This window comes from Spinacia oleracea, chromosome 5, assembly GCF_020520425.1.
Source record: "Spinacia oleracea cultivar Varoflay chromosome 5, BTI_SOV_V1, whole genome shotgun sequence".
NCBI classification, from domain to species: domain Eukaryota; kingdom Viridiplantae; phylum Streptophyta; class Magnoliopsida; order Caryophyllales; family Amaranthaceae; genus Spinacia; species Spinacia oleracea.
The window spans coordinates 33,687,144-33,712,260 of record NC_079491.1 but is presented as its reverse complement, the minus strand read 5'-3'; the positions used below and the strand labels follow the sequence as shown (position 1 = coordinate 33,712,260).

The 25,117-nt window shown below is 34.1% G+C and overlaps 4 protein-coding genes across 5 annotated transcripts; 3 read left to right on the top strand and 1 right to left on the bottom strand.

Annotated features, from left to right (window-relative positions):
* Window positions 1-4,431: 4,431 nt before the first annotated feature.
* On the top strand, window positions 4,432-6,341 carry LOC110796047 (uncharacterized). Its single transcript, XM_022001074.2, has one exon. The coding sequence runs from the start codon at window positions 4,453-4,455 to the stop codon at window positions 5,908-5,910; it is 1,458 nt and encodes a 485-aa protein (XP_021856766.2). The 5' UTR covers window positions 4,432-4,452; the 3' UTR covers window positions 5,911-6,341.
* A 143-nt stretch (window positions 6,342-6,484) lies between these two features.
* Window positions 6,485-17,553, top strand: LOC130460656 (uncharacterized). 2 transcript variants are annotated; one of them, XM_056828020.1, is made up of 5 exons: window positions 6,485-11,147; window positions 14,930-15,140; window positions 15,464-15,930; window positions 16,298-16,764; window positions 17,029-17,553. In XM_056828020.1, the coding sequence occupies exons 2-5, from the start codon at window positions 14,938-14,940 to the stop codon at window positions 17,551-17,553; spliced, it is 1,662 nt and encodes a 553-aa protein (XP_056683998.1). In that variant the 5' UTR covers window positions 6,485-11,147; window positions 14,930-14,937. The 2 variants fall into 2 exon arrangements, with proteins under 2 accessions (XP_056683998.1, XP_056683997.1); XM_056828019.1 differs by lacking the exon at window positions 6,485-11,147 and adding an exon at window positions 13,438-14,039.
* A 4-nt stretch (window positions 17,554-17,557) lies between these two features.
* LOC130460657 (uncharacterized) lies at window positions 17,558-20,715 on the top strand. Its single transcript, XM_056828021.1, has 5 exons — window positions 17,558-17,692; window positions 18,268-18,445; window positions 18,540-18,677; window positions 18,803-19,129; window positions 20,005-20,715. The coding sequence occupies exons 1-5, from the start codon at window positions 17,598-17,600 to the stop codon at window positions 20,455-20,457; spliced, it is 1,191 nt and encodes a 396-aa protein (XP_056683999.1). The 5' UTR covers window positions 17,558-17,597; the 3' UTR covers window positions 20,458-20,715.
* A 659-nt stretch (window positions 20,716-21,374) lies between these two features.
* Window positions 21,375-24,809, bottom strand: LOC130461418 (protein FAR-RED IMPAIRED RESPONSE 1-like). Its single transcript, XM_056829514.1, has 8 exons — window positions 24,776-24,809; window positions 24,131-24,215; window positions 23,339-23,679; window positions 23,107-23,213; window positions 22,636-22,919; window positions 22,010-22,404; window positions 21,527-21,762; window positions 21,375-21,434 (listed from the first exon to the last, which is right to left on the bottom strand). The coding sequence occupies exons 1-8, from the start codon at window positions 24,807-24,809 to the stop codon at window positions 21,375-21,377; spliced, it is 1,542 nt and encodes a 513-aa protein (XP_056685492.1).
* Between the last annotated feature and the right edge of the window lie 308 nt (window positions 24,810-25,117).

Sequence of the window (25,117 nt, the reverse complement as noted above, 5' to 3'; positions counted from 1 at the left end):
CTCTATTGTGAAATAACAATCAAATGTTAATGACTTAGATTTGAAATTATTCATCAATGATGGACCAAGGCGAAACTTAGTACATACTGGATATTAAAATCTATACTCAAAAGATCTTAGAATACTGTTTTGGATTAAGTAATGGCATTTACTAAATCAAACATGAAAGACTCCATTGGAGATATTCGACCCATGTGAATAAATCTAAGTAATGAATGTTTGAAATATGTATAAGCATTTACTAAGTTAAACATCAAAGAATCTAATGAGATTCTTCACCCATATTATATGTCAAAGAATTTAGCTGGATTCAATATCTACTGAAATTGGATAGCTAAATTTACATGAATAGAATTCAATTGGGAATTATTCTGCAAAAGAATTTATCATGTATGATATAATATAAGGATCGCCAAAAATGTAGGGTATGGCTTTAGGCATGACGAACATATACCAATCTCTATTGTTCGAAGTAAAGATCAACTAGATTGAGATCAAGAAAAACTTATGGTACTTGAAAAAGTACATAGGAATAGTTCTTGATTCAAGGAAATAAATATATGTTATATATCAATGCTACACGCATAAACACTGGAAAATGATCAAGCAAGATCCCTTTGGAGTTAACCATTGGCAAGGACGAGCTACAACGAATCGTGTTTTGAAATGGCAACATGGATTGAAGACCATGAGTTGTTGCGTGGGAAATTAAATATTAATTTCTATGTTCTAAGATACAGCCGAAAAGTATTTTGCATATCCATGAACTGCTTGGATAAGCAAATCCAAACAAAGCATCACTAGCAACCTATACAGTTGAAGTACAGTACTTATTGCCGAAGAAGCAATGAAATAGAGTTGTTTACGTTAAGAGTTCTTCACTGCACTTGAATGTTTGCTGCCTTGATGGTTCTTCATTGCAAAATGCGTAGAACCACTATTGAAGTAAGAAAAACTAGATCACATTATAAACAAACTCAAAAGATCTTATCATCCTATTCGAAAGACATTCGATGAAAAAGGATATTAAGATTGACAAAGCATGATAACTAAACCTATGCAACAAGTGAAATACAACACTCACATTGTGGCACTGGAAATCAAACATAGTTTTGAATTCCATTAATTATTTTAAATATGGGTTCGAGGACCATGGTTGTAAAACACTAGGGTTGAACATTTATCATATATGAAATGTATTTTCATACTCCATTTAATCTTGATTTAGTATTAAATGATGAGTCCTTTCAATTTGATAATATATTCAAGATAGACTGTCAGGACCAGTCCTGTGACTAAGAAATTTCTATCAAGTGAACTTGAATGTCAAAAGTTGAAAGTGGTCCCTGGTCGGAAGTTTTCTATAAAGGTGGACGCATAGAAAACACTAGACGACTAGAGTGCAAGATGACTAGTAGTTCTGTTTCTTGAACTATGTGGACATGACAATGTCGCAATCATTTGCATAGATACTTACTTGATAAGATTAGTATCGGACAGACCTATGAAACTTTACCATAAGAGATGAAAATCTATCATAAGTAAATTTCATTACATTATTAGACACTAATCCTCAATACCTGAATGATTTGAGATTACTTGTTTGAGAACTGGTTACTTTGACGTTGTCAAGCGTCGCACCGTAAAAGGAGACTATAACGGCAACGCTCGGGTAACCTATCAAACGAAGTCTAACCTCAAGATCACAAGATTTGGATTGTCCTCCCATAAATCGGGATGAGATGCCAAAAGTTGTACAAGGCCACTCGGAGAACTAGAAACTGAAAAATGCATGGTCGTGCTCAGATGAATCATAGGCTATGATTATCTGTTTATTTGATCAGTTGAACTCTGAAATCGAGAAATACCTCTGGACATAATAAGGATGACTACTCTTACCTTATGTTCATGAGCAGGCATCAAACGACAAAGGAATTAGGAAATGCACACTTGTCCCTAAGGACAAGTGGGAGACTGAAGGAAATAATGCCCTTGGTCCGAGTATGCATTTAATGCTAAGTCTAATAAATGCGGTTCAATATTAATTAACAAGTTAATAATTCAGTGAGATCAAGTGAACTAGAGGCCGCTTCAGTTCAAGTGGAGTTAATAATATTAATCCACAACTTACTCTTGATTGAACCTGTAGGGTCACACAAATAGTACGTGAACAAATCAAGTATTTAAGTGAATATATTATTCATTAAGTAATCCATTTATGATCATTCGGAAATGACGGATCTCGGTTCCAGTGGGAGCTGAAATCGTCAAAAGAAAAAATAAAGAATATTCCGGAAATGAAGATATTGCCGGAAACGGAAATATGGTTCATGACGGAAATATAAATATTATCCAAGTCGTAGATGTTGTCGGAAACGGAAACATGGATCGGATCGGAAAATATTATCGGAAATAGAAATATTGCCGGAAACGAAAATATTACCGGAATCGGAAATATTGCCGGAAGAGGAAATTATTTCCGGAATCAGAAATATTAACGGAAACATAAATATTTGTTCGAAACGGAAATGGATTCTGGAATCTGAAAACGAATCGAAAGGTCAACAAGCGACAAGCCGGCAAGGGAGCCGGCCCAACGCTCGACAAGCAAAGGCCGAGCGCATAACGCTGAGAACGAAGCCCAGCGCCAGCGCCCAGACGATGGGCCTGGAAGCACAGTGGGCCGCGCCAAGCAAGCAAGGCAGCAACAGCATAGCATCCCGCCAAGAAAGTAAGGCAGCGGTAGCTATGCAGCCCGCCAAGGCAAGGCTGCAGCACGCTGGGCCTTTGGCCAGCTGCGGCTGCGGCTGGGCCTAGGCAGGCACGTGCACCAGGGTGGCCCATTGTGGCTGCGTTGGTTTCTTCGTCTTGGGCTCCAAGAAAAGTCCGATTACTTAGTTGCCAAGTAACGTTGGGATTAATTAAGTATTCCTAGTCCTACTAGAATTGGTTTGATTAAGAGTTTAATTAATATTACAATTCTAATTGGATAAGAATTTCAATCCTAGTAGAGTTGGTAATTCTTTTCCTAATAAGACTCAAACTCCTTATTTCCTACCCTATAAATATGAGGCTAGGCCCTCATAAATAAATACACATCAAAGATTGAAAATCATATTCTTTACTTACTTTGTATTCAAGGGAGAACATAAAATAGCCTAGCCCGAATACGTAAAACCTTAAGTAAAATCCTAGTTGGTTGAACCTAAGGCGGATGCGAACGTGTTGTGGACTTTCTACGGAGGGGCAACGTTTGGGGCTCTAAAGACTTGTTCTTGTTCGGTTCGGGAGCAGCTAGGGAAGGCACGCATCACATTGTATATAACCTAAATTATGCTAATTGGCTATGTGGCAATTAATTTGGATTATGGCTTTATGGTTTTTCCGCATGAATTATATTATTGTATTATTCATAACCTAACACGAGCTACCGGCTCTTGGTACTGGCGGACTACCAATTCGAGCTGTCGTCGAACCCCCTGGCTTCGCGCTAGATGCTTTAGGAATTACTTTACTCTTTGCATTCTTACCAACCTTCGCCGGTGCCTTCCGTCTCCTCGCCATGGCTTCGAAACCGTAGAGCGGAGGTGGTTAACGGTGGAGAGAAACAGGCGAAGTAAAAGAGAAGACCTAAAAATCTAGAGAGAAAGAGGAGGTTCTCTCTCTAGAGACATTATTATTATATATATATATATATTTAATTATTTATTATTAATTACTATAATTAATTATTTATCATTTATTATTATTTTTAGTAATTAAATACGGATTATTAATTATTAATTATTTAGTTATTTATTAATAATTAATAATTATGAATTATTATTAATATTTATCATTTATTATAATTATTTAGCAATTAATTACTATATATTATTTCTTATTTCTTATTTATTATATTGTTATTAATTATTAATTTTTCTTTAGTTAATAATTATTTATCATTTAGTTATTAATTAATTTTTTTTATCATTTTTTATTTTTTATTTTAATTTATTAATCGTTTATTATTTATTATTAATTAATAATTATTAATCATTAATTATTTATTATTTATAATTTATAATTTATTATTTATTTTACTAATATTCAGTTAAGTTAAGTTCAGTTTAGTTCAGTTCAGAAGCATTCAATTCAGTTCATTTCTAAAGAACAGGACCTAAGTAATTAAATAGCAAATAAGTATTAAACCCATATATTACACGAACATCAAATCTAGTAATGAATAGTTAACATTATCCTTTCCTTATTCGTTTTCGTTCCACCCCTTTTTAACATTCATACCAAACACAATTACGGGATTTAAAACAAAGTGGCAAAATGGTATAATCAAAACATTTTCTAAAAAAAAAAAAAATCAGGAAATTATTTTTAAAAATATCTGACTTTGTTCATTATTAATTGATTGATGACGTTGTACTGTTGGCCACCTTTCTTTCCTTTCCTAGCTGGATGATCAATTACAACAACCCAAAAATTTCTACCCAAAAGAAAATCAATCAAACCCAAACCCAAAAAAAAAAAAAAAATCCACAAATATTCAATTTAAAACTAATGAGCAGCAGGGACGCCGATCCACCGCCGAGATGGGACCACCGTACAACCACCGGAATCCTCCGTAGCGCCGCTGTTACTTTCTTCTCTCTCCTCCCAACATTCTTCTTCCTCTCTCTCCTCCTCTTCTCCTTCCGCATCCTCCTTGAAAATGGCACCGTTTTCGTCACCTCTGTCATTGATCGTGATCCTTCCATCAAATCCCTCCTTTCCCGCATCAACCTCGCCGCCAACAGCCATAACCCCTCCGATTCTATCTCCTCCTCTTCTTCTTCCTCCGTTCGCCACCGTCGTCACCGTCCATTCCTCCACCTCACCCGTGTCGGAACCCTAGATGACGACTTTTTCTCCGGCGACGATGATGATGATCATCGATCCCTGTTCTTCAATTACAGGAATTCCAACATCAATTCCAGTTCGTACACTCTCCATGATTTCAACCCTGGAGTTAGGTTTTCGAGGATTGAATTAGACGAAACCAAGTTGAAGAAGAACAACAGTATTAATTCGAGTGGCGGAATTGTGATCCAGGAGATGGGTGGGGAGGAGAGAGAAAGTGTTGTGGATTTGCGGTTCTTTGTTCCGGGATTGGAATTGGGCCGCCGTGATGCAGCAGCCTTGTTCTTTCTTGTGAGTGTGCTTTCAGCTGCTTATGGTTGGGTTATTGTGGGGTTTGTTATTACGTATTCTTGGGCGCTTGGTATAGTGTTTGTCTCTGTCGTGAATGATTTGTTGGGAAGGTATGCTTCTTTTTTTGGGACAATTTGTAATGGGTCGAATTTGGGGATGAAGAAGCTATCTGGGTTTATTCTTATGAGGTGGGCAGTTAGAGATGCATTGACTCAGATTTTGGGGTTATGGTTTTTCGGTGAAATTCATGATCAGTACTCGTTTTTTAAGCTGTTCTTAAGGTTGAAATTAATGCCCTTTTCTGTTAGTTCGCCCTGGGTACCCGGTTATGATGAAGAGATATCAGGGTTTCTGTTTTCTTGGTTCTTGATGGACACAATTGTTTCATTCGTGTTTGCTGTGGATTCGTGGGTCACGATTGCAAATACAAGGCGAGGGGGCGGTCGTGAAATCGTGAAAGAAGGATGTTTTTTGTTAGCAACAATGATTCATCAGTCTATTCAGTTGAAGTGTTTGGAGTTGATTATGTGTGGGGCTTTTATGAGATGGGTTTTAGCCCGAATATTTGGACGATCATTTGCAGTGTTTTTTCAGGCGTTAGTTGAGGTTTATTTCATGGTGGCTTGGTTGATATTTTACTTTGCAGCGAGGTCTAAAGATGCTAATTTAAGTGGGAGAAGGTTTGGGAGGAGGGAATTGGAGGGGTTGATTCAGGGCCTTAGATGATATGAAGGGTTATCAGGTGACTAAAGTTACCTGCTGGCCCCAGTCTCTGTTTGCATTGGGTTTTTGGTGCTGACCTTCAGGCTCATTTGTTAAGTGTGGTCCTGTTGTGCAGATGTGATACGATTGGCATCATTAGTTGATTCGGCGCTCAGCAATGTGCTGTATGTACTTCAATCCCACGAGGCAAGATATTGCTTGTGTACATTTGAGAGACACGATCCATGTGTATATTTCTTGCCATTCTTTTTTAGCCCTACTTTGAATCTATGCAATGATGCCATATATAGCAGGGTTTTGCCCGTTGTATTCATGCTTAATTAGTGGTACTTTGGTGAACAAATTAGGTTAGTCTTTGCAGCTCCTCAATACGAGAGAGTGTGTATTAAACTTGAATATATTCAAACAGTGATCAAAACTTGTTTGCTTGACAACATGGTCTTCTTCTAGCATTCATTTTGTCCATTGACTTAATTGTTCCTGATGAAACATAAGGTAAAAGGTTTTGTCTCATGAGCTATCGAAAGTTGTTTTCAGTTTTATTTATATACAAAGTTGATGTTATACAAATTCTTTCTGTTTTTTCTTGGTTTGATTGTCAAGGGGGAATTATTTTTCAAAATGTATTTTATTATGGGGGTGGGATGGGGGCGGGGGGTGGAGTAGGAAAGAAGGCAAGGTGGCCTTTAGTGATCATGTGCATGTAGCAATTAATGCGAACTTACAGGAGGTTTAATTTTTAAGTTTTTTAATGTGGTTAGTTGAGTGTTGTAATTTAGTCCCAATGTTTTTCGACCAAAATTGTGCCAGGGAACTTTGAAATAATCCTCATTCCAAATTATACGTGTTCGATTCCAAACCATTTGTGTCTAATATGACATGCTTTTTATGGGTTGGGAGGAGCTGTTTGGTTGAACTAGTTCAGTGTTTGCTCAAACTAAACTGTACAACACATTTGATTGCCAAGCTGTTTGTGTCTAAGTAATACACATGCTATTCCTGGATTGGGAGAAGGGCTGTTAAGATGATCATGCTGAGTGTTGACTTGTGTTAACCTTAAGTACGTGCTCTGGATCCTCGACACTCAGACAAGTGTCAACATGGGTAGGACCAACAGTTCATTTTGCTCCAGCATCGTGGAAACTTATCACAAAATAGCGTGTCAGACTCTTGGACATATACTCGCTTTGGACACGAGTACCTGAGTAACATAGGTGTTGATAATTAATCCCTTTATTTTTTATTTTTAATTGGTATGCCACATTTAGGTGGTTGATCAGGGGTTTCTGCCTTGAGTATTGTGGTGGTTATACATTTATTTTGTAATTTAACATGATCTGAACTTATATTCTTTAGTCTGTTATAGTGTTACTTTCAGTTGCCAGACTTGTCATCCAGTAATATAAGACGTGGAATACACAGTGTCCCAATCTGCAAGTTAACTTATATTTACTTATTTTGAGTTTATATGCTTTTTATTTATTCAAATGCTAACATTTTCTGGGGTTATTATTAATAAACATTGCTTGTTGGATGGATTTCTGCTTTTCTGTTTGCTATGCACATGCTAAGTTGCTAGGATGTAATGTAAAATAGAACTGGCCCTTACCTCAAGGATGATAGTTTATTATGATTCATTTTTTTAAATATCTTAGATGTTCTTGTACTTTTCTGGAAGTGTTCGCTTATTTCTGGAGTGCTATTTTCGTTATTGCTGTTTATATGGGATTAACTAAATCAACTAACATTTAGGAAGTTCTTATTGATTTATGATTCATGTCAAATTTCATCTGGAAAGCAACTCTATATGTGTTATATGAGCTTCTTTATGTAGCATTTGCAATTGGCACATAGGCAGCCATAATTGTGGTAGATAGTGTTTCTTGGCAGGCTCTTTGATTTGATTTAGATGTGTTTCTTTTTTTTTTCTTTTTCTTTCTTTAATCTCATGTGCATGGGGAGATTGAGTTCAACGGGGGATCTTCTATGTTCTTGCTCTATGGAGTTTCTGGGTAGAAGAAAGATTAGGTGGGACTTGGTTTTTAGAGCCATTACACAAGGGTGTTTCGGTTTTGGTCATTTACAAGATCAAACATAGAGCCTTAATCCCATATGTAAGGTACTAAGGTATTTTTACATGACCAAGATATCATCTCATCATCCCTTGAGGTCATCTGTATGTAGCCTTTTTCCAGTCCTTTCTACCAAGCACCATATGCTGTTGGATCCTGTTAATAACCTCAATCCATGTCAATATGTCATTCTTGGCCTCCTTTGGCTTCTTTGTGATGATTTTTTGTGGCTGTATGGCACCATTGAAGGGAATTAGCTTTGGCAATCCTCACAAAGAACGCAGAGCAGAGAAATGCCATGCCCATGAAATTCATCTTAGAGGTCTTTTTTCTCCTTGGGTATTTGTTAGGTATTTTGACTATTTCATTGCTTATATTTTTCTACAGAACACCAACCCCCCCCCCCCCCCCCCCCCCCCGTCCTGCACCTCTATTTATTTTCAAGTCATTGTTCTCTATCCATCTTCAATTCATCATACTTTATTTCAACAGTTTGGGGGGTAGCAGGAATGAGTTGTTAGAAATTTCCATGTTAGTTTGGGCTTTTCCTTAATTCTACTTTTACTAAGGTGGAAGGGGTCTCAATTCTAATGAAAATTTTGCTTGGATTTATAGTATTATTCATCTTTTTTATTACGCATATCACATGTCTTGTTAGTGGATGATGGTTATCCATTTGTTACTATGGTGTAGGTTGGTTTTTAAGGAAACAATTTTTCAATAGTGTTGGGGCCAGGTCAGCATGTGTGCGGCTCCTATGGGTTTTGGTAGACATGTAGGACAGAAAGACCTACGGAGGTAATTGGTTTTTGCTAAATTGGAGTTCTTTGTATTGCAAAATAAAATGAAGGGGGTCACCAGACATGTGTTTCTAGTGAAGAATAATTATGGGAAATGATAGTGACGACAGTGTATTAAACTATTAACATTGCTATGTGTGATACTCAATGGCCTCATGGGGTGTCTCTGGTAAGTCTTTGTTAGATCTAAGTGGGATTGGAGATCCTTCTTTTATATTCTATCAATTTATGAACTTCAGGTTTACCTTCTTTGTTATTTGTTTTATACCTTTATGCATTCATGAAGTTGTTTCCTAAACAGAGAAATTTATTCTCTGTAAGAACATGGTTACAGCATTCCCTTGAAATTCCAGCTAGTTTGCCACCTGATTATTGGGCGTAAGGTCACAATGCATAATAAATACTTTGGCTTGCTTGTATGGTATGGATTCGAATAATTGGAATTCATTGCTTGTATCATCCCATGTTTTTCTTCTAGTGGGAACCAGATTTAAGGATATAATTCTGATGCGTACATGGTGTAGGAACTTTATTTTCTATTGCCTTACCTTATAGTTCTGTTTATGTTTCCTTCAAACTGCCTCTTTTGTTTAAAGGCTGGGGGGAGGTGGGATGGGGTGGAAGCTAAGTCGCATGCATTATACAATTTATACCTCCACTGCTTTAGCTTTGCGGTTGTTTATTGGTTTGGTTACTGTACTCTTTTATCCTGTCTAGTTCTCTTTGATACCAGAGCTTGCTATGGTGTTTTACTTTTGTTTTTCATGACATACTGTTCACGTAATATAAATTTATTTGCTATGTTAACATTGTCCAAGAGGCCAAAGCTTCCATATATGGTTGTTTTGTAATAAGGTAATTGTTGGCTATTGCTTGTGATGATCTTCTTCAAGGACCAATGAATCAGAGGTATGGCTGTCTTTTTATCCACCACCCTAAGGCTGTTGTAGAATGATACTGAGAATACTGTTTGAATTGGTGTCTTAGGGTAGGCTTGGGTCAGTTTGATCTTGTTCAAATGAGGATTCTTTGGGAAGAAGAAAAGAGTATGATGTTGAACAATGGTGTCTTTTGCAATTATGCCCTGCATTTGACAATTAGCTGCATAATAGAAATTTCTAGGATGGATACTTTGCCAAGCATTTGACTAAAGGATGTAATGTCCTTTGACCTTGAGGGCTGAGGCTGCAGCAGAATTTTCTTTCATTAGTGAAATTGTTATTACATCGAGGACAGTCTTTTTAAATCTGGGATGTAGTTCTGGTTGAGACAACGGTTACAGAACCACTTTGACGGACAATGCAGATGGTTTGCAGCTATCGTGGCCTAATATCCTATTGCGGTAAGCTCAAAACCTGGGATGCAGTTCATTAGTGACATTTGTTATTATGGAGGATGCTGCTCATTAGTGACATTGTTATTACATTGAGGACAGTCTTTTTAGAATAGTAAGCTTTTGCTCTTCAGACAACTTCTGTTCTTCTGACATATAGCTTGGATATTTATTTTTCAATTTTTGTTATAGTCCCAAATATTTAAAATTTGTTCTAGTAAACTTAATGGGGGATTGAACTTAATAAGGAGGTTTGCACCTACCAAGGTTATGAGCCTTGGCAAGGTGTGACGTAACTAAAACAATGTTTGGTTTGGGGGCATTTTCCAGGAAAGCGATTTTCCCGTTTTCCTCTATTTGGTTTTTAAATGATGGAACTTAGTTCTCCCAAGAGTGGAGCCATGGGAAACAGTTTTGCAAAGAATAGAAGGCACATTCTCCTCCTGAGTCCTTACCTTCCTCTTCCTCTCCTATCATCCACCCTATTTCCTATTTCTTTTTTCTCTCTAACTTTTCTGGCAAAAAACCAAATAAATGAAAACTAATAAACTATTGTGATTTCCATTGTTTAATGTTATGTCAAACCAAACATAGCTTAAGGCATTCTTGCTTTTTTGTTGCAGGAAAATTGTTGTCACTTGGACAAAGGTGGTCACTGCCATGGGAGAGAGGCCTTGGAGAAGGGAGGGGTGAAAATCAAAGGCATAGAGTCATAGATGATGCCCATAATGCTGCTAACTATGAGGTGATCGTGAAATGCAGATGGAGGGGAAAGTTGAGAGGTAGATGGAATTGGTCTAAGAAGTTTTCTTCAGTCTCTTTAAACTTTAAAGCCACCATTTTCCTTTGCTTAGCAAATGTGTCTATTTTGATATGATGATATCTATATATTTATTTATTCTGGTTAGCCTTTTCAAGGACTTGCTTTTTGAGAAAAAGAAGATGAGGAATAGCTATGTAGCTTTGAGAAGCATCTTCTTCGTTTAATCCCATCCGAGCTTCAATGGATTTATTGATTCTGTAGCTTCTATGCTGGTATGTTATTTTCATGTCATCCTTTGCAATATTAGTGATGCAGTGAGATGTCCATATTACTAATTAGTTATGCTTGGAGATTAGTCTAAATATAGTGAATCATTGACTTTTTGGGTGTATTGCTTTAATCACTTTAATTATAATGGAGAGTTTGGGGAATAGGACAGGTCTTAATTGTTTGAATTGGCACAGAAGAACAAAGAGGCATCACTCATATGAGTTATGTCACATTGTCATCTGCATGTATGGTCCTTCTGCAATGAAGCTATTGTTTACCAGTAATTTTCACGAAATGTCAGTCGTTTTCTTTCCATTTCCATTTCCATTGTCATTGTGTTTATTACTGTCAGATTATTCCTGTTGAGTATTCGTCCTTTTTCTTCCATATACATGAAGTATTTTGTTTGTTACCAATATGAATTTTGTGCTTGAACATGGTGCTAGATTAAAATACATTATGTTTATGTCTCTATGGTGATGTTTTTAATTCCACTACCCAGTTTCACTAAAGAAGAAGATTGCCAATGGCTGTCAATTAATTTAATTTAGCATATTTTTGAGAGCTAGAGCATCCTGTCTCAACTTCCAGATCTTGAATCCTGTAATGTTCATACAATCCTAGTTTGTAATTACCATCTATGGAGTATTTAGCAACCGCAGTGATAATGGCCCTCTAGTTTGTAACCAGTTATTCCTTACGCATGGTACAATTAAGACTTCTTAGACACTACTGATCCAACATCTATGGAAAATGCTACATGTACACCTAGTGTACAAGATTTTCATGTACACCACCATTAATTTGTTGACACATCATCAAACCCACTAAAAAATGAAAATGAAAGACAATAAATATGTCATTTCAACCAATAGAAAACAAGGTGTACAAAATGTCTTGTGCACTAGTGTACATGTAGTAGGATTCAACATCTATCATAGGTTAACCAATCAACTATCAAGCATTTCGTTGTTAATGAGGCTCGATCCTGTCAGAAGATGAGTTCCCTACCAACTTGTACATGGACGACTAGCCCTTGATGTTATACTGTGAAATGAAAAGAGAGACGTCATTGGATGATTTAATAGAAATGAAAACTTTTTCTGCGAGTTCCATTTGAGAAAAATAGAAACATAAATGATTGTGTAGTGTTTAATTATTGTTAACGGTTTTAATGAAATACTCCTGAGTTTTGGCGTAATTCACCAAATGAACCTCGACTTTCAATATTCCAATACATAAAATATCCCAATTTGGAAACTTAATTCATCAAATACCCATATGTTTAAGGTACCCATTTTGATGTTTAATGGATAGTTTTCGTGTTTGTAAAAGTAGCCGTTGGTTATTCTTTGCATATAAATACCCATATTTTGCATATTAATTACAACCTATTTCGTATTGATTACGCACTAAAGTAGTCAAGTATTACACACTAAACATATATCATTCAAATTTGATTTTGAAGCTTTAATTTTATATATAGTTGATACAATTTTCCACTGGGATATTCTGCTCAAACCTTAGAAAACAAATACAAAGGCTGGCTTAGCCCCCAAATAATGTACAACTTTCCCTATCTCATATTATTTTCTGGCTTTATATTCCTTATTTTCGCCTACTTTTATTTGATTTGTCTAGTTGAGTGACTTGAGTCAGAAGTGAGAACTCAATTAAGGCACATTTGTTTTCTTGATGCAATTAATACAGAAAGGATTATGCAATGTAAACGGAGACCCGATTTGAGAAATTAGGGTACCGGGTAAAGCATTCACATAATTTTGCGGTTAATGGTTATGACGTATGAATTTATGATTTGGGATTAGCTGCACCAGGCCGATGCTCCATCTTCTTACACCTTCGTTGCAAGGCCGGAAACTCTTCTACTGAGGAGGAAGTATTTTCGGATATCTAATACTTCATCCGTTCACGAAATATTGCACCATTTATTTTTTACACTATTCACACTACGACTTTGGCCATTTTTTGTGATTTGTACGTAATGAAATTTTATTCATGTGAGGTCATGTTAGATCCGTATCGATATATATTTTCTAAATATTAATTTTTTATAATTTTTACTTAGACACAATTTGAGATATTAAGAGTCAAAGTAATGGTTAGAAGAGTAAAAGTCAACCATGGTGCGATATTTCTGGAACGGAGGAAGTATGTAATTATACTCCGTAAATGCATATCATATTAAAAGATAAAATAGAAAAAAGGACAAAAAGAAATCGAATGGTACTTTTTTTAAACAAAAAATGTACTTTTTTTTTTTGTCAGAATGGTACTTTTTTTTAACATGAATGGTACTTTTTTTTGCCTATTTTGTCTTTTAGCTATTTATCATTTACTCTGATATATGTGTTGCCACATATATTAGATATTCGAAAATACTTCCTCCCACTTACTTCTCTCCCATGCCACTGTAGTTGATATTTACAGCAAAAAATTACCAGGTAAAATTTACCACTTATTATATGGTGATAAATCACTATACCACTTATTATATACGAAGTACTTCGTATGTGCGGGATAACAATCTATAGGAATACAAACTTTTGTATAAGGCAGTCTTTCCTGTGAGACCACCTTATACTGGGTTCTGTTCGCGGGTCAAATACATCCCAAATTCTCGCGGGTCGAAAATATTCGGATCCTATAAAAACATTGGTTTCCTGATCTATTTCCTCATTTTCATTTTCGTTTCATTTTCAAATCACACTGTTCTCATTTAAGAGAGAGAAAGTGACGGTTCTTCTTCATCTTTTCGCGCCGATCGTTTTTCTTCCAAATCACGCTTCACTTCTGGTCGTTTTTGGTTCAATTCTGCTATTTATTCTTCCGAAATTGGCTCAAGCTCCGTTATTGTTCTTTGTCTCTTCGATTTTGTAAGTGTTTCCTTCAATTTAACTTTCAATTTTTGTTGTTTTTGGATTTTCTTCTCTTTTTCTAGTTTAATTTAGTCTGTATACTCGTTTTATTTTGCTTTTAATCTACATTTTGGTATGCATGTATATTGTTAGGGTTTGTGTTCATTTTAGGGTTTACTGTGATTTTTAGGTTTTACTTTAATGTCGTTGCGTTTTTGTGCATTTTTTGTTCTTCATTTTTGCTATTTTTCATCGATTATATGATTCTTCTTGATTTTCCGTTTATGTTAGGGTTTTCGTCGATTTTTTAAGATTTTCATGTATTTGTTGTGATTTTCTGAGATTTGTGCTTACGTTTTGCGATTCTTCTTCTACAACTGCGCGATTGTTCTCTTTTTTGTGCTATTATTGTTAGAACTTCATTTTTCGTACTTTTTATTTGAATTTCAGGTTGTCAGATTCATTATTTTTATGTGTTTTTCTTTTGGAACTGCTTGAAAATGCTTTTTCCCATTTATTTTTTGCTATGCTTTTGAATTTTTGTTGTTTTAGTTTAGAATTTTGGTTGTTTAGTTAAGATATCAGTAGTTTTAGTTTTTTATTTATTAATAATCACAATTAAGAATATCTTAACAACATGTATGTTTCAGTTATGTATTTTAACATGTTAGTTACATATTTTAACCTATTAGTTAACTATTCAACTCAAATAGTTATGTGTTTTCATAAATTAGTTATAACCAATTAGTTATCTATACAGACGAATTAGTTTCATATTTTACCATATTAGTTACACATTTACATACATTAGTTATCTATACACACTAAATAGTTACAAACTTTCTAGTTTTTCAGTGATTTGTTTTTTGAATTTTGATTTGTTGACTTACGTTGTGTATTTTTTTCAGGTATCAAAATGGCTAGAACAAAAAATGCAGCGAAGACATCTGAGGATGATCCTCATATTAAGAATGCAGATCCTGATTTAGTGAAACAGACACAAGAAGTTGCTGCTGATGTAGGGTATGAGGCTGTTCCGTCCAGAAAAGGGACAAAGAAAACACAAAAAGTGAAGTTGGAGTATGTAGAGCCTGATGGTAAAACAATTGAGTTGGATAGGTATAAATTTTATCCTCTTTTTATTCATTGACTGAGACCTATTAGTTATACATTTAGTTTAATTAGTCATTGATTGAAACCTATTAGTTCAACAGTAAATTCAACTAGCTAAACTTTCATTTGAATTTTTTAAGTTGTGAAACCAATTAGTTAAGATTTGACATCAATTAGTGTCATTGTACAAGTAATTAGTTAAACATCCAATGTATTTAGTTATGGACTGAAACTAATAGTGTAGTTTTCCTATTAATTTAGTCATATCTCTTATGTTCCAATTATTACATTATTGGTTCTTTGTTTTAAGTTCTTTTGTTCTTTTCTAGGGATTTTACACCCATCTGTAGACCAGAAGCTCTCATTAATATGCTATCTATCATCAAGGAGAAAGACAAACAAGTCAAGGCCATAACTGAAATTGGATTTGGTGGCCTGCTGTCTATTCGTCTTCCTGGTATTAACAAGAAGCTTATTTGCTGGATTCTTGAGAAATTTAACAGTGTTGGTCATATGCTGCAGTTTGGGGAAGGCCGGAAATATGGTGTGCAGCTATATGATTATGATGTGTATGACGTGTTTAGGCTGCCCTTGGTGAAAGGTGTTGATGTTGAAGAAACACCCAGGAAGAGGGTTGAGGGAGATGGAACGTTTGAAATGATCCAGAGGTGGTTTAGAAAATATAACAAAAAAGACAATGTGCAATCTGCTTCTTTGTCTGAGGTGGAGATTTATCTTGCAAATACTAACGAGTACGGAGACGAATTCAAGCGTGCGTTTGTGATTTACGCTTTAGGTAATCCATTTTTGTAATTAATTATTTATTCTACCTTAACTAATTGGTTAAAATGCTTCACTAATTCCTTCTATTCTTTAACTAGTTTCTTTTAATACTTAACTACTTATATTCTCAGTGATTTATTGTTTCGAAAAATTTTCAGTATTTTTATTTCACATCTTAACTAATTGTAATGAAAATTTAACTAATTATTTGATTTTTTTAACTAAATGCTTGAAATGCTTCACTAATTCCTGTTTTTAACTAAGTGAACTGATTGTTCAACTACTTACTGTCTCAGTGTGACTAATTGAACTGCATGCTTAACTAATTTATTCAATTGCTTCACTGATTTGTTTTTGTGATGAACTGATTGGTTTGACAGGTGTTTTCTTGGCTCCCACGTCTAACCGTTTGGTAGACATTAAGCTTCTTAAGGCAGTAGAGGATGTTTCAAAAATTGCGAAACAAAATTGGTGCAAGTACGTGCTTGACCATTTGGGGTTGGCTGTATGTAGGTGGAACGAAAAAATTACTAATACTAGAGTTGGCGGTTGTTTACAATTTTTGGAGATTATATATCTTCAAAGAGCTTTATTCCGTGGTGTAAGTCCGCCCAAGGAGATTCCGCTTGTGCAACATTGGTCTCCTGACGAAGTATCTGAACGTGTAGCTGCTGAGGTGAAAATGGGTTTTGGGCTAGCTGCTGTTGATTTAACGAGCTATCCTTTGTCAAAGTCTCTTGGTGATTTGTCGGGGATACCTCATTCTGCATCGGGAAGTAAGATGATTGAGTTTGCTATTCCTGAAGGTTTTCAGACAAATGATGATATTGAAAAGAGCTGCGATGATGTAAGTCAATTTATTTTTTTCAATTTTATTTTTATTTGGTTTAGTTAAGGAATCCTACTTATTAGTGATGAACTGATACCAATTAGTTAATCTACTAAGGCAATTAGTTAACAATTTTTTTATTTTTCAGTCACACATATTAGTTAAGTAATTCAAGAAATTAGTTACATGGTGTCTTGTATTAGTTAAGTTATTAAATTAAATAGTTATACATTGTTTGATACTATTATTAGTTTTAGCTAATTTTTTTCATTTTTTGTGAAGGAGTTGGAAGTAGCATTGAAAAAGTATTGCCGGGATTTATACATTGTTTCCAATTTTCATCAGCAGCATATCAGTACGTTAAAGAAGGGAAGACAACAATTGTCAGATAGTCCTGGTTATGGAGATCCGGTATTTTTGGAGATTATAGACTCCATTGTTGCATATGCTGAAGATCTGAAGAAAAATAACAGTTGTGCTGCCGGTGCTGGTAATGATGCATCTGAAAAGAATGGTGTTGCTTCTGGTCTTGCCGGTGCTGGTAATGATGCAGGTGAAAAGAATGGTGTTGGTGTTGCTTCTGGTTCTGTCGGTGCTGGTAATGATGAGGCTGAAAAGAATGGTGCTGCTTCTGGTGCTGCCGGTGTTGGTAGTGGTGCAGGTGAAAAGAACGCTCCTGCTTTTGGTTCTGTTGGTGATGGTAGCGGTGCAGATAAAAGAATGATGCTGCTTCTGGTTCTGTTCCTTCAACGAGTGATACATCTGGTGGTCGTCAACCAGAAAATGATAATCTTTGTTGCAGCATAGCACTTGGTTCACCTGATGAAGAAGTTTTCTGTGTATCTGCATTCATGCTTAGGTACCCTAAGACTCTCTCCCAAGAGGCAAAGCTTGAAAAAGAGGTTATGGACTTCTGTTTTCTTGAAGATGAGTGTGTTGATCCAAAGTAAGTTGTGTTTCTGTATTTACTTATTCATTTCATAGTTTTAGTTAAGAATTTGTATCAATTAGTAATTAGTTTTTAGTAAATAGTTAAAATAAATTAGTTATGAATTTTTTAGTAATCAATTAGGATTTTATAGTCATTAGTTTAGAATTTTCACAAAATAGTTAGACAATATCATATACTAGTTAACAAATCATATCATTTAGTTAAGCCTTAAAAATGGACTTCTGTTTTCATGAAGATGATTTTATTGATCAAAAGTAAGTTGTGTTTCTGAATTAGTTATTCATTTTATAGTTTTAGTTAAGAATGTGTATCAATTAGTAATGAGTTTTTAGTAAATAGTTAACATAAATTAGTTATGAATTTTTAGTTATCAATTAGGATTTTATAGTCATTAGTTTAGAATTTTTACCAATTAGTTAGAGAATATCATGTATTAGTTAACTAATCATGTCATTTAGTTAAGCCTTAAAAAATATGCAACTTAACTAAATTGTGAAGCACAAGAACCTATTAGTTAAAAATTACATCAATTATTTAAACACTAACATAAATTAATGATTGTGTAACAGAGCTGAACTTTTTGTTTATGGTTTGGTTCATAAGATAACAAGAGAAGAGATGCAAAGTTTGCTCCCTGATAGGAAAATCTTATCCAATATTGTCGAGTCTTGGGCCATTCTATTAAATAGAAAGCAATTTGAGCTGAATTATCAAGGGTGTAACTTCTATTTCGGAACTGAGTATACGGTACGATTATTTCTTTGTTATTATTCATTACACCAAAATTTGTTACTATGTTTTTTCTCTATTTATTAAATAAATTTATTTTATTATTTTTTAGATCAAGCTAAAAGATCTTGTTTCGAATGAGAAGTCAATGGACTCTGAACAACAAATTTCTGAAGAGCTTTTAAGTAGTTGGAAACATTGGGTGGAGGACATCAATGACCACCGATGGGATCTTAAAACTGTTTCCATGGTAAGTTTGTATTCTTAATAGTTATGAATTTATAGGTTATAGTTAAGACATTGTATTAATTAGTTAAAATTTTATGTCTTTTAGTTATGATTTTTCTGATTCTGTTTTTCTTCATTTTTTTGCAGTTTTACTTGCCTATTCATTATGGGGAGCACTTTTCTCTTCTAATTGTCAACTTCAACAGTAAAACTCTTGTATATGTTGACAACGTCATTTCTACGAAGAAGGTGTTGTCTATATACAGGACAATAATGTCCTTTATGATTGAAGCGTTCTACAATTACTTGATGGAAATTGATCATCCATCAGCTTCCGAGCTTTTAGATTTCGAAATGACATATCTTGATTTCCCTGGAAGATCAAAAACCCCTAATCATGTAGATTGTGGGGTTTTTCTGTTGATGGCAATGCACTTTTTTGACGGAGAGGAGATGACTTGTGATCTCTCCAAGGTAATTCTCTTTTAGTTAAGTGTTTTCAATATTTTTAAGTGTTTTTAAAAGAATTAGTTAATTGTTTAGATTTATTGGTTAAACATTATTTTATTTTATTTTAGTATTCAACCAATTAGTTAAGAACTGAAATCAATTAGTTAAGTACATATGGGAATTAGTTAAGTACATATGGAAATTAGTTAAGTATAAATGGCAATTAGTTAAGTATACATGGCAATAAGTTAACTGTGAAATCCAATTAGTTAAGTAGATATGGAAATTAGTTAACTGTGAAATACAATTAGTTAAATATTTATACCAATTAGTTAACTGTGAAATTCAATTAGTTAAGCAATTAGTTAGACTGGTTAGTTAGTTAAGTACACATGACAATTAGTTAACTGTGAAATACAATTAGTTAAGTATATATGGCAATTAGTTAACTGTGAAATACAATTAGTTAAATATTATAGAAATTAGTTAACTGTGAAACTCAATTACTAATTGGAAAATTTGGTAATATTAATCCAACCTTTTGCCGATTTTCTTTTATTAAGCCCACCTACGACATATTTTTTAATAATCCCACCTTTACCACCCAACGTCTTTTATTGGGCCCAACACGTCATAAACCTATTGTCGGCGGTAATATATCCCTACGTGGAAGTACTCTCTCTAGATGTATTCAGTCATCATCATCAATTCATCACCATCTCGATGATTTTTTCACCAGTTATCGGTCACTTAAGCCCAATAAAAGTCGTTGGGTAGTAAAGGTGGGATTATTAAAAAATATGTCGTAGGTGGGATTAATAAAAGAAAACCGGCCAAAGGTTGGATTAATATTACCAAATTTTCCTTACTAATTAGTCTGTTTTTCTTTTTTTTTTCAGCGTTCAAGCAGAATTCAGTGCAGAGCTAAGGTTTGTAGTGCCTTAGTTCTGTCTGATTTGAACCAAATTCAACAAGATGTGCTCAAGGAAATTGAAGGATTCAACTCCGTGAAAGCTGGTATTGCCCCCGCTATCCATGATCGTCAACTGAAGAAGATTAAAGAACAGAAGAAGAAGAAAGAAGAAGACGAAAAGAGGCGTAAACAAGAAGAAGAGGCTACTGCCCAGTTGCAAGAACAACTGAAACAGAAGAAGGCTGCTGCTGTGCAGAAGAGACTACAAACTATTGCTTTGAAGAAGGCACAGAAGGCAGCAGCAGAGAATGCCAAAGAAGATGTTTCTGAACCACTTAAAACATATGCCATGACAAGGCGTGGAGCCAAGACTGCAACAACAACCCCCACATCAGGAACTGAAGAACCGAGCATGAAAAGACATAAAGTTGACGAGTGAATCAACTTAGGAGTTGGTCTAGTTGTGAAATTTGCCAAACATTTTAGGTGATAGTGGTTTTAGTTGATAGTGGTTCTTTTTTCTAACAAATTAACATGTGGTACTGTTAGTTGCACATTTAGTTAAATCTCTGAAACAATTAGTTAAGTAATCCAACTAGTTCGTGATGTCATTGAAACAATTAGTTAATCAATGTAATCTAGTTAAACAATGTAATCCAATTAGTTAAGTAATCCAACTAGTTAGTAAAGTCTCTGATACAAATAGTTAAGTAATCCAACCAGTTAGTGCAGTTCATTAGAACAAAATAGTTAAGCAAACCAACCACTTAGTCACACTAATGAACCAATTAGTCAAACAACTCAACCAATTAGTTAAACAATGCAAGACATTAGTTAAAAAAATGGAACACTTGGTTAAATCAAGTATTGCAATCCAATTAGTTAAGAAATGGAAGCCTTTAGTTCATAAATTGAGCTGCTTAGTTAAATAATCAAAGCAATTAGTTAAACAATTGCAAGATAAATAAATAATGTGAAGTAAAAATTGAAGTAGTATTAAAAATCAAATATAAATATTTGTGTTTTCTCTTTGAATATTTTGTCTGATAGTTTCACTACACAATCACTTTCTTTGACTAATTCCTGTTCATATTCAATTAATTACACAAATCTTTAAAATAGTTGTGGTTTTGTTGGAAATGTTCCGAATTCTTTAGCTGCTGTTGATGATTCTCTGACCTCAAAGTGTCCCTTTTTTCTTTTACTTCTTCCTTTTGTCTTTATTTGTGGTGGATTCTGAACTGTTATTTGTGAAAATTGACCAGGATATTCTAGAAGTGCATTTGATGATGATGATGATGAAGTAGGTGCCACATCCTCTGCTTCTTTTTGAGCTGCATCTTTTTGTGCTGCCTTTTATGCTTCTAGCACTTTATTTATGTTGTCACTAGCACTTGCATAAGCAGCTCTCAGAACCTAATAGTAAAAAATTAAAAAAAATAGTTAAACTCTAATAGAAATTAGTATTAAATTTGTATGTAATAGTTAACCTTCATTTAGTTAAAAACCTTTTTTGCCTCGTCACTGTCCTGACATTTAAGAACCAAATTGTAAAAATTTCTTGCCATCTCGTAACGCCATGGAGTGATTTTTCTTTTTTCAATACCATTATCTTCTCTTTGTTCCACTCTCTTCCATACTTCACTTTTTGCAAACTTTGTCCATCTTTTGCAAATATATTTCTCTGGGATATTGATTATAGAATGTACATGTAGAACTCGAATTGCATGAAAACATAGCCATCCTGCATGTTGTAATAGGAGCAATATTTGATCATAATGCAAGAAAATTAAACTGAAATCTAAGAACTTTCTGAAATGAATTAGTTAAAAAATGAATACAATTAGTTAAGTTTTTCAAACAATTAGTTAAGAACTGAAATCAATTAGTTAAAAACTGACACTATTTAGTTAAGTACAGGAATCAATTAGTTAAGAATTGAATACGATTAGTTAACTTTTTAAAAGATTTAGTCAACAGAATTAGCTAACCTGATTCTTCAAAATTTCTACAATTGCAAGCAATTGAATTGGTTGATGGATCAAATGCTACATGTTTTGCAGTGTGGTCTGGCCATGATTCGTGTTGTACTTTATAACCAATGAAATTGTCCTCCATGTGATGAATAGTTGATATGCAACCCATTGCATACTTGAATTCTTTTTCAAAATCTCGAAACAAGGTGAGCGTATAAACACTTGCCGCGTGTTTAATCATTCCAACCATTGGAAAATCTAATTTAGGCATTGAATTTCCGCAATTAAACTCATTCTGATCTTCTTGATACCTCCACCGATCTACTGTTGCCCCAAATATATGGAAGAATTCCGTTAGGGTAGTTGATTTGTTCCCTTTAAATCCAATGGCATTGTTTGTGCTCTCACTCCTTTTTAAAAGAAAAATATTCAATTAGTTAATAAATATGCTGAAATAGTTACATTTTAAAACCAAATAGTTAAATAAACCAATCAAATAGTTAAACAAAACACAATTAGATAAACAACTCCACCAATTAGTTAAGCATTGCAAGACATTAGTTAAAAAATCGAAATACTTAGTTAAATATTTATACCAATTAGTTAAATATTTATATCAATTATTTCAGTTGGTAACTAACCTTTGTGAAGACAAAATACCAGCTGAAAAAAAATCTTTGTTTAAAGCTGTACACCACTTTTCCTTTATGGTGTACAAATTTGTAAACCATTCATGATTTTGAAGCCCATACGTTTGAATCATTTCAAACCACGTTGTTTCAAATTGTTCTTCATTGAAGCAGCCATATAAACACTTTTTAAAAGTATCCTTGAATGTCGTGTCAGCCTTTAAATCTCCAAACCTTGACACAACATTTTTTTGTAGGTGCCATAAGCATAATCTATGTCTAGTATGAGGAAATACCTATTATATTCACAGAATAGTATTAGTTAAGTATTAATATGAATTAGTTAATGATTTTAACTTTTTAGTAAACTACTGAAGACATCAGAGAAGAGTGTCTATTAATTAGTGAAGATTTGTAAGTGATTAGTGAACAAAAAGAAGCAATTAGTTAACAATATTAACAAATTAGTTAAGGTATTCTTACTTGTTCAATAGCATTTGCCATTGCCTGATCTTGATCAGTGAAGATAGTTACTGGTGCTTTTTCTCCCATAGACTCTAGAAATACTTCCAATAGCCACACAAAAGTGTCTGTTTTTTCATCAGCAATAAAGGCACATCCAAACATCACATTACTCCAGTGGTTGTTGACGCCTACAAACGGTGCACAAACTAAGTTGTATTTGTTTGTTCTGAAGGTCGTGTCAAACACACACACACGTCTCCATATATATCATAATCTTCTTTCATCATTCCATCTCTCCAATATATGCCTATAACTTGATTTTTCTCATTCAACTTAACACGATAAAAAAAATCCGGTTCTTCTTCTCCTCTGCGAATTAACATATTCACCACTGCTTGTGAATCTTTTCCTTCTATTGTTTTCATCTTCAATCTACTTGAAAAATTCATGTGGTCAATTAATGTGTGGCCAAGCACTTTCGGGTCACCGGATTCATTACACATATATCTGTATGAATCTGCTGGTTGTATTCCTGATAAAGCAAGCCCTTCAATTACTTGTGCCTTATCTTCATCAATTTTTCTTTCTGACCTGTAGAGCAAATAGTTAATGAAAATATATAAATAGTTCACGTTTTAAACAGATTAGTTAGGAAATTAAACGAATTAGTGAAAGTGTTTGGTTTAATTATTTGTACCTATGAAAGTGTTGCAGTGACAATCTTGCTAAATCATGATTGTGTTCAATAACATGATGCTTAATTTCAAACATTCCACTACAGTTCAACTTCACTCTTATCTGCGCATTGCATCCCGTTCTAATAATATCTTGTTTTCTTGTTTGTTTTGACTCTTTTTTTGGTTTGCTTTCACATGGTAAAGGTAATTCCTCGTTGTTCTTTGATTTTTCTTCTCTTCTTTTTCCTTGCTTTGAACAACAAAAGTATTGTTCCTTGAGCTCTCCAGTTTTTGGAACTCTCCTTGTTGTAGCTTTCCTCACTGAAAATCCGATCAACACTGAATGTCTTTGATAAAGAGAAAACATTTCATCAAGGGTTTGTGCTTCATATCCAGTCAATGATCCTCTTATTTCATCCTCTGTTAAGTTATCAAATTTAGTTTTTAAACCTGTAAAATAAAAAACAAATTAGTTAAGAATCAATAGAAATTAGTTAAAATCTTAAAGAAATTAGTTAAAAAAATAACGCAAAAACTTTTAATCAGTTAACTAGTTTAAAATTTCACTTATTTAGTTAAAGAAAAAACATAATTAGTTACAAAATTCAAATGTTTAGTTAAAGTTTTCATTAGAATTAGTTAACAACTGAAATGAGATAGTTAAAATTATTTTAATTTGCCCAAGTTAAGTGGTATACTTACTTAAAAAGTTAAACAGTTAATGTAATTAGTTAAAATATTAAAGACATTAGTTACCAAAAAATGCAATTAGTTTTAACCGGTTAACTAGTTAAAAATTTCAGTTATTTAGTTAAAGAAAAAACATAATTAGTTACAAAATTCAAATGTTTAGTTAAAGTTTTCATTAAAATTAGTTACAAATTTTTTAAATTGTTTAATCAGTTTAGGAGCAATTAGTTACAAAATTCATAAAATTAGTTAAAGAAAACTAAAATTAGTTAACATATGAAAGTATTTAGTTTATTTGCCCATTGTGTTTAGTTTATTACTTGATGTGTTGCTTCCAGACGTTGTGTCTGACATCGTTTCTGATGTTTTTCCAGAAGTTGTGTCTGACGTTGTTTCTGTTGTTGCAGTATTTCCTGTTTGATATTCAAGTAACAAATGAAGGAAATAATGCCCTTGGTCCAAGTATGCATTCAATGTTAAGTCTAATAAATGCGGTTCAGTATTAATTAACAAGTTAATAATTCAGTGAGATCAAGTGAGCTGAATGCCTAGCTAGAGGCCGCTTCAGTTCAAGTGGAATTAATGATATTAATCCACAGCTTACTCTGGACTGAACCCGTAGGGTCACACAAATAGTACGTAAACGGATCAAGTATTTAATG

Bases quoted from the DNA above. Each gene is read 5' to 3' on its own strand.
- LOC110796047 (XM_022001074.2), top strand. From the start codon at position 4,453: ATGATCAATTACAACAACCCAAAAATTTCTACCCAAAAGAAAATCAAT.
- LOC130460656 (XM_056828020.1), top strand. From the start codon at position 14,938: ATGGCTAGAACAAAAAATGCAGCGAAGACATCTGAGGATGATCCTCAT. The intron at 15,931-16,297 runs GTAATCCATTTT...TTGGTTTGACAG, and splicing joins GTTTGTGATTTACGCTTTAG to GTGTTTTCTTGGCTCCCACG. The intron at 16,765-17,028 runs GTAAGTCAATTT...TTTTTTGTGAAG, and splicing joins TTGAAAAGAGCTGCGATGAT to GAGTTGGAAGTAGCATTGAA.
- LOC130460657 (XM_056828021.1), top strand. From the start codon at position 17,598: ATGCTTAGGTACCCTAAGACTCTCTCCCAAGAGGCAAAGCTTGAAAAA. The intron at 18,446-18,539 runs GTACGATTATTT...ATTATTTTTTAG, and splicing joins ATTTCGGAACTGAGTATACG to ATCAAGCTAAAAGATCTTGT. The intron at 18,678-18,802 runs GTAAGTTTGTAT...ATTTTTTTGCAG, and splicing joins ATCTTAAAACTGTTTCCATG to TTTTACTTGCCTATTCATTA.
- LOC130461418 (XM_056829514.1), bottom strand. From the start codon at position 24,809: ATGTCAGACACAACGTCTGGAAGCAACACATCAA. The intron at 24,216-24,775 runs GTAATAAACTAA...TTTATTTTACAG, and splicing joins GTCTGGAAGCAACACATCAA to GTTTAAAAACTAAATTTGAT. The intron at 23,680-24,130 runs GTTTTCTCTTTA...TTTGCTCTACAG, and splicing joins GCACAAACCCTTGATGAAAT to GTCAGAAAGAAAAATTGATG.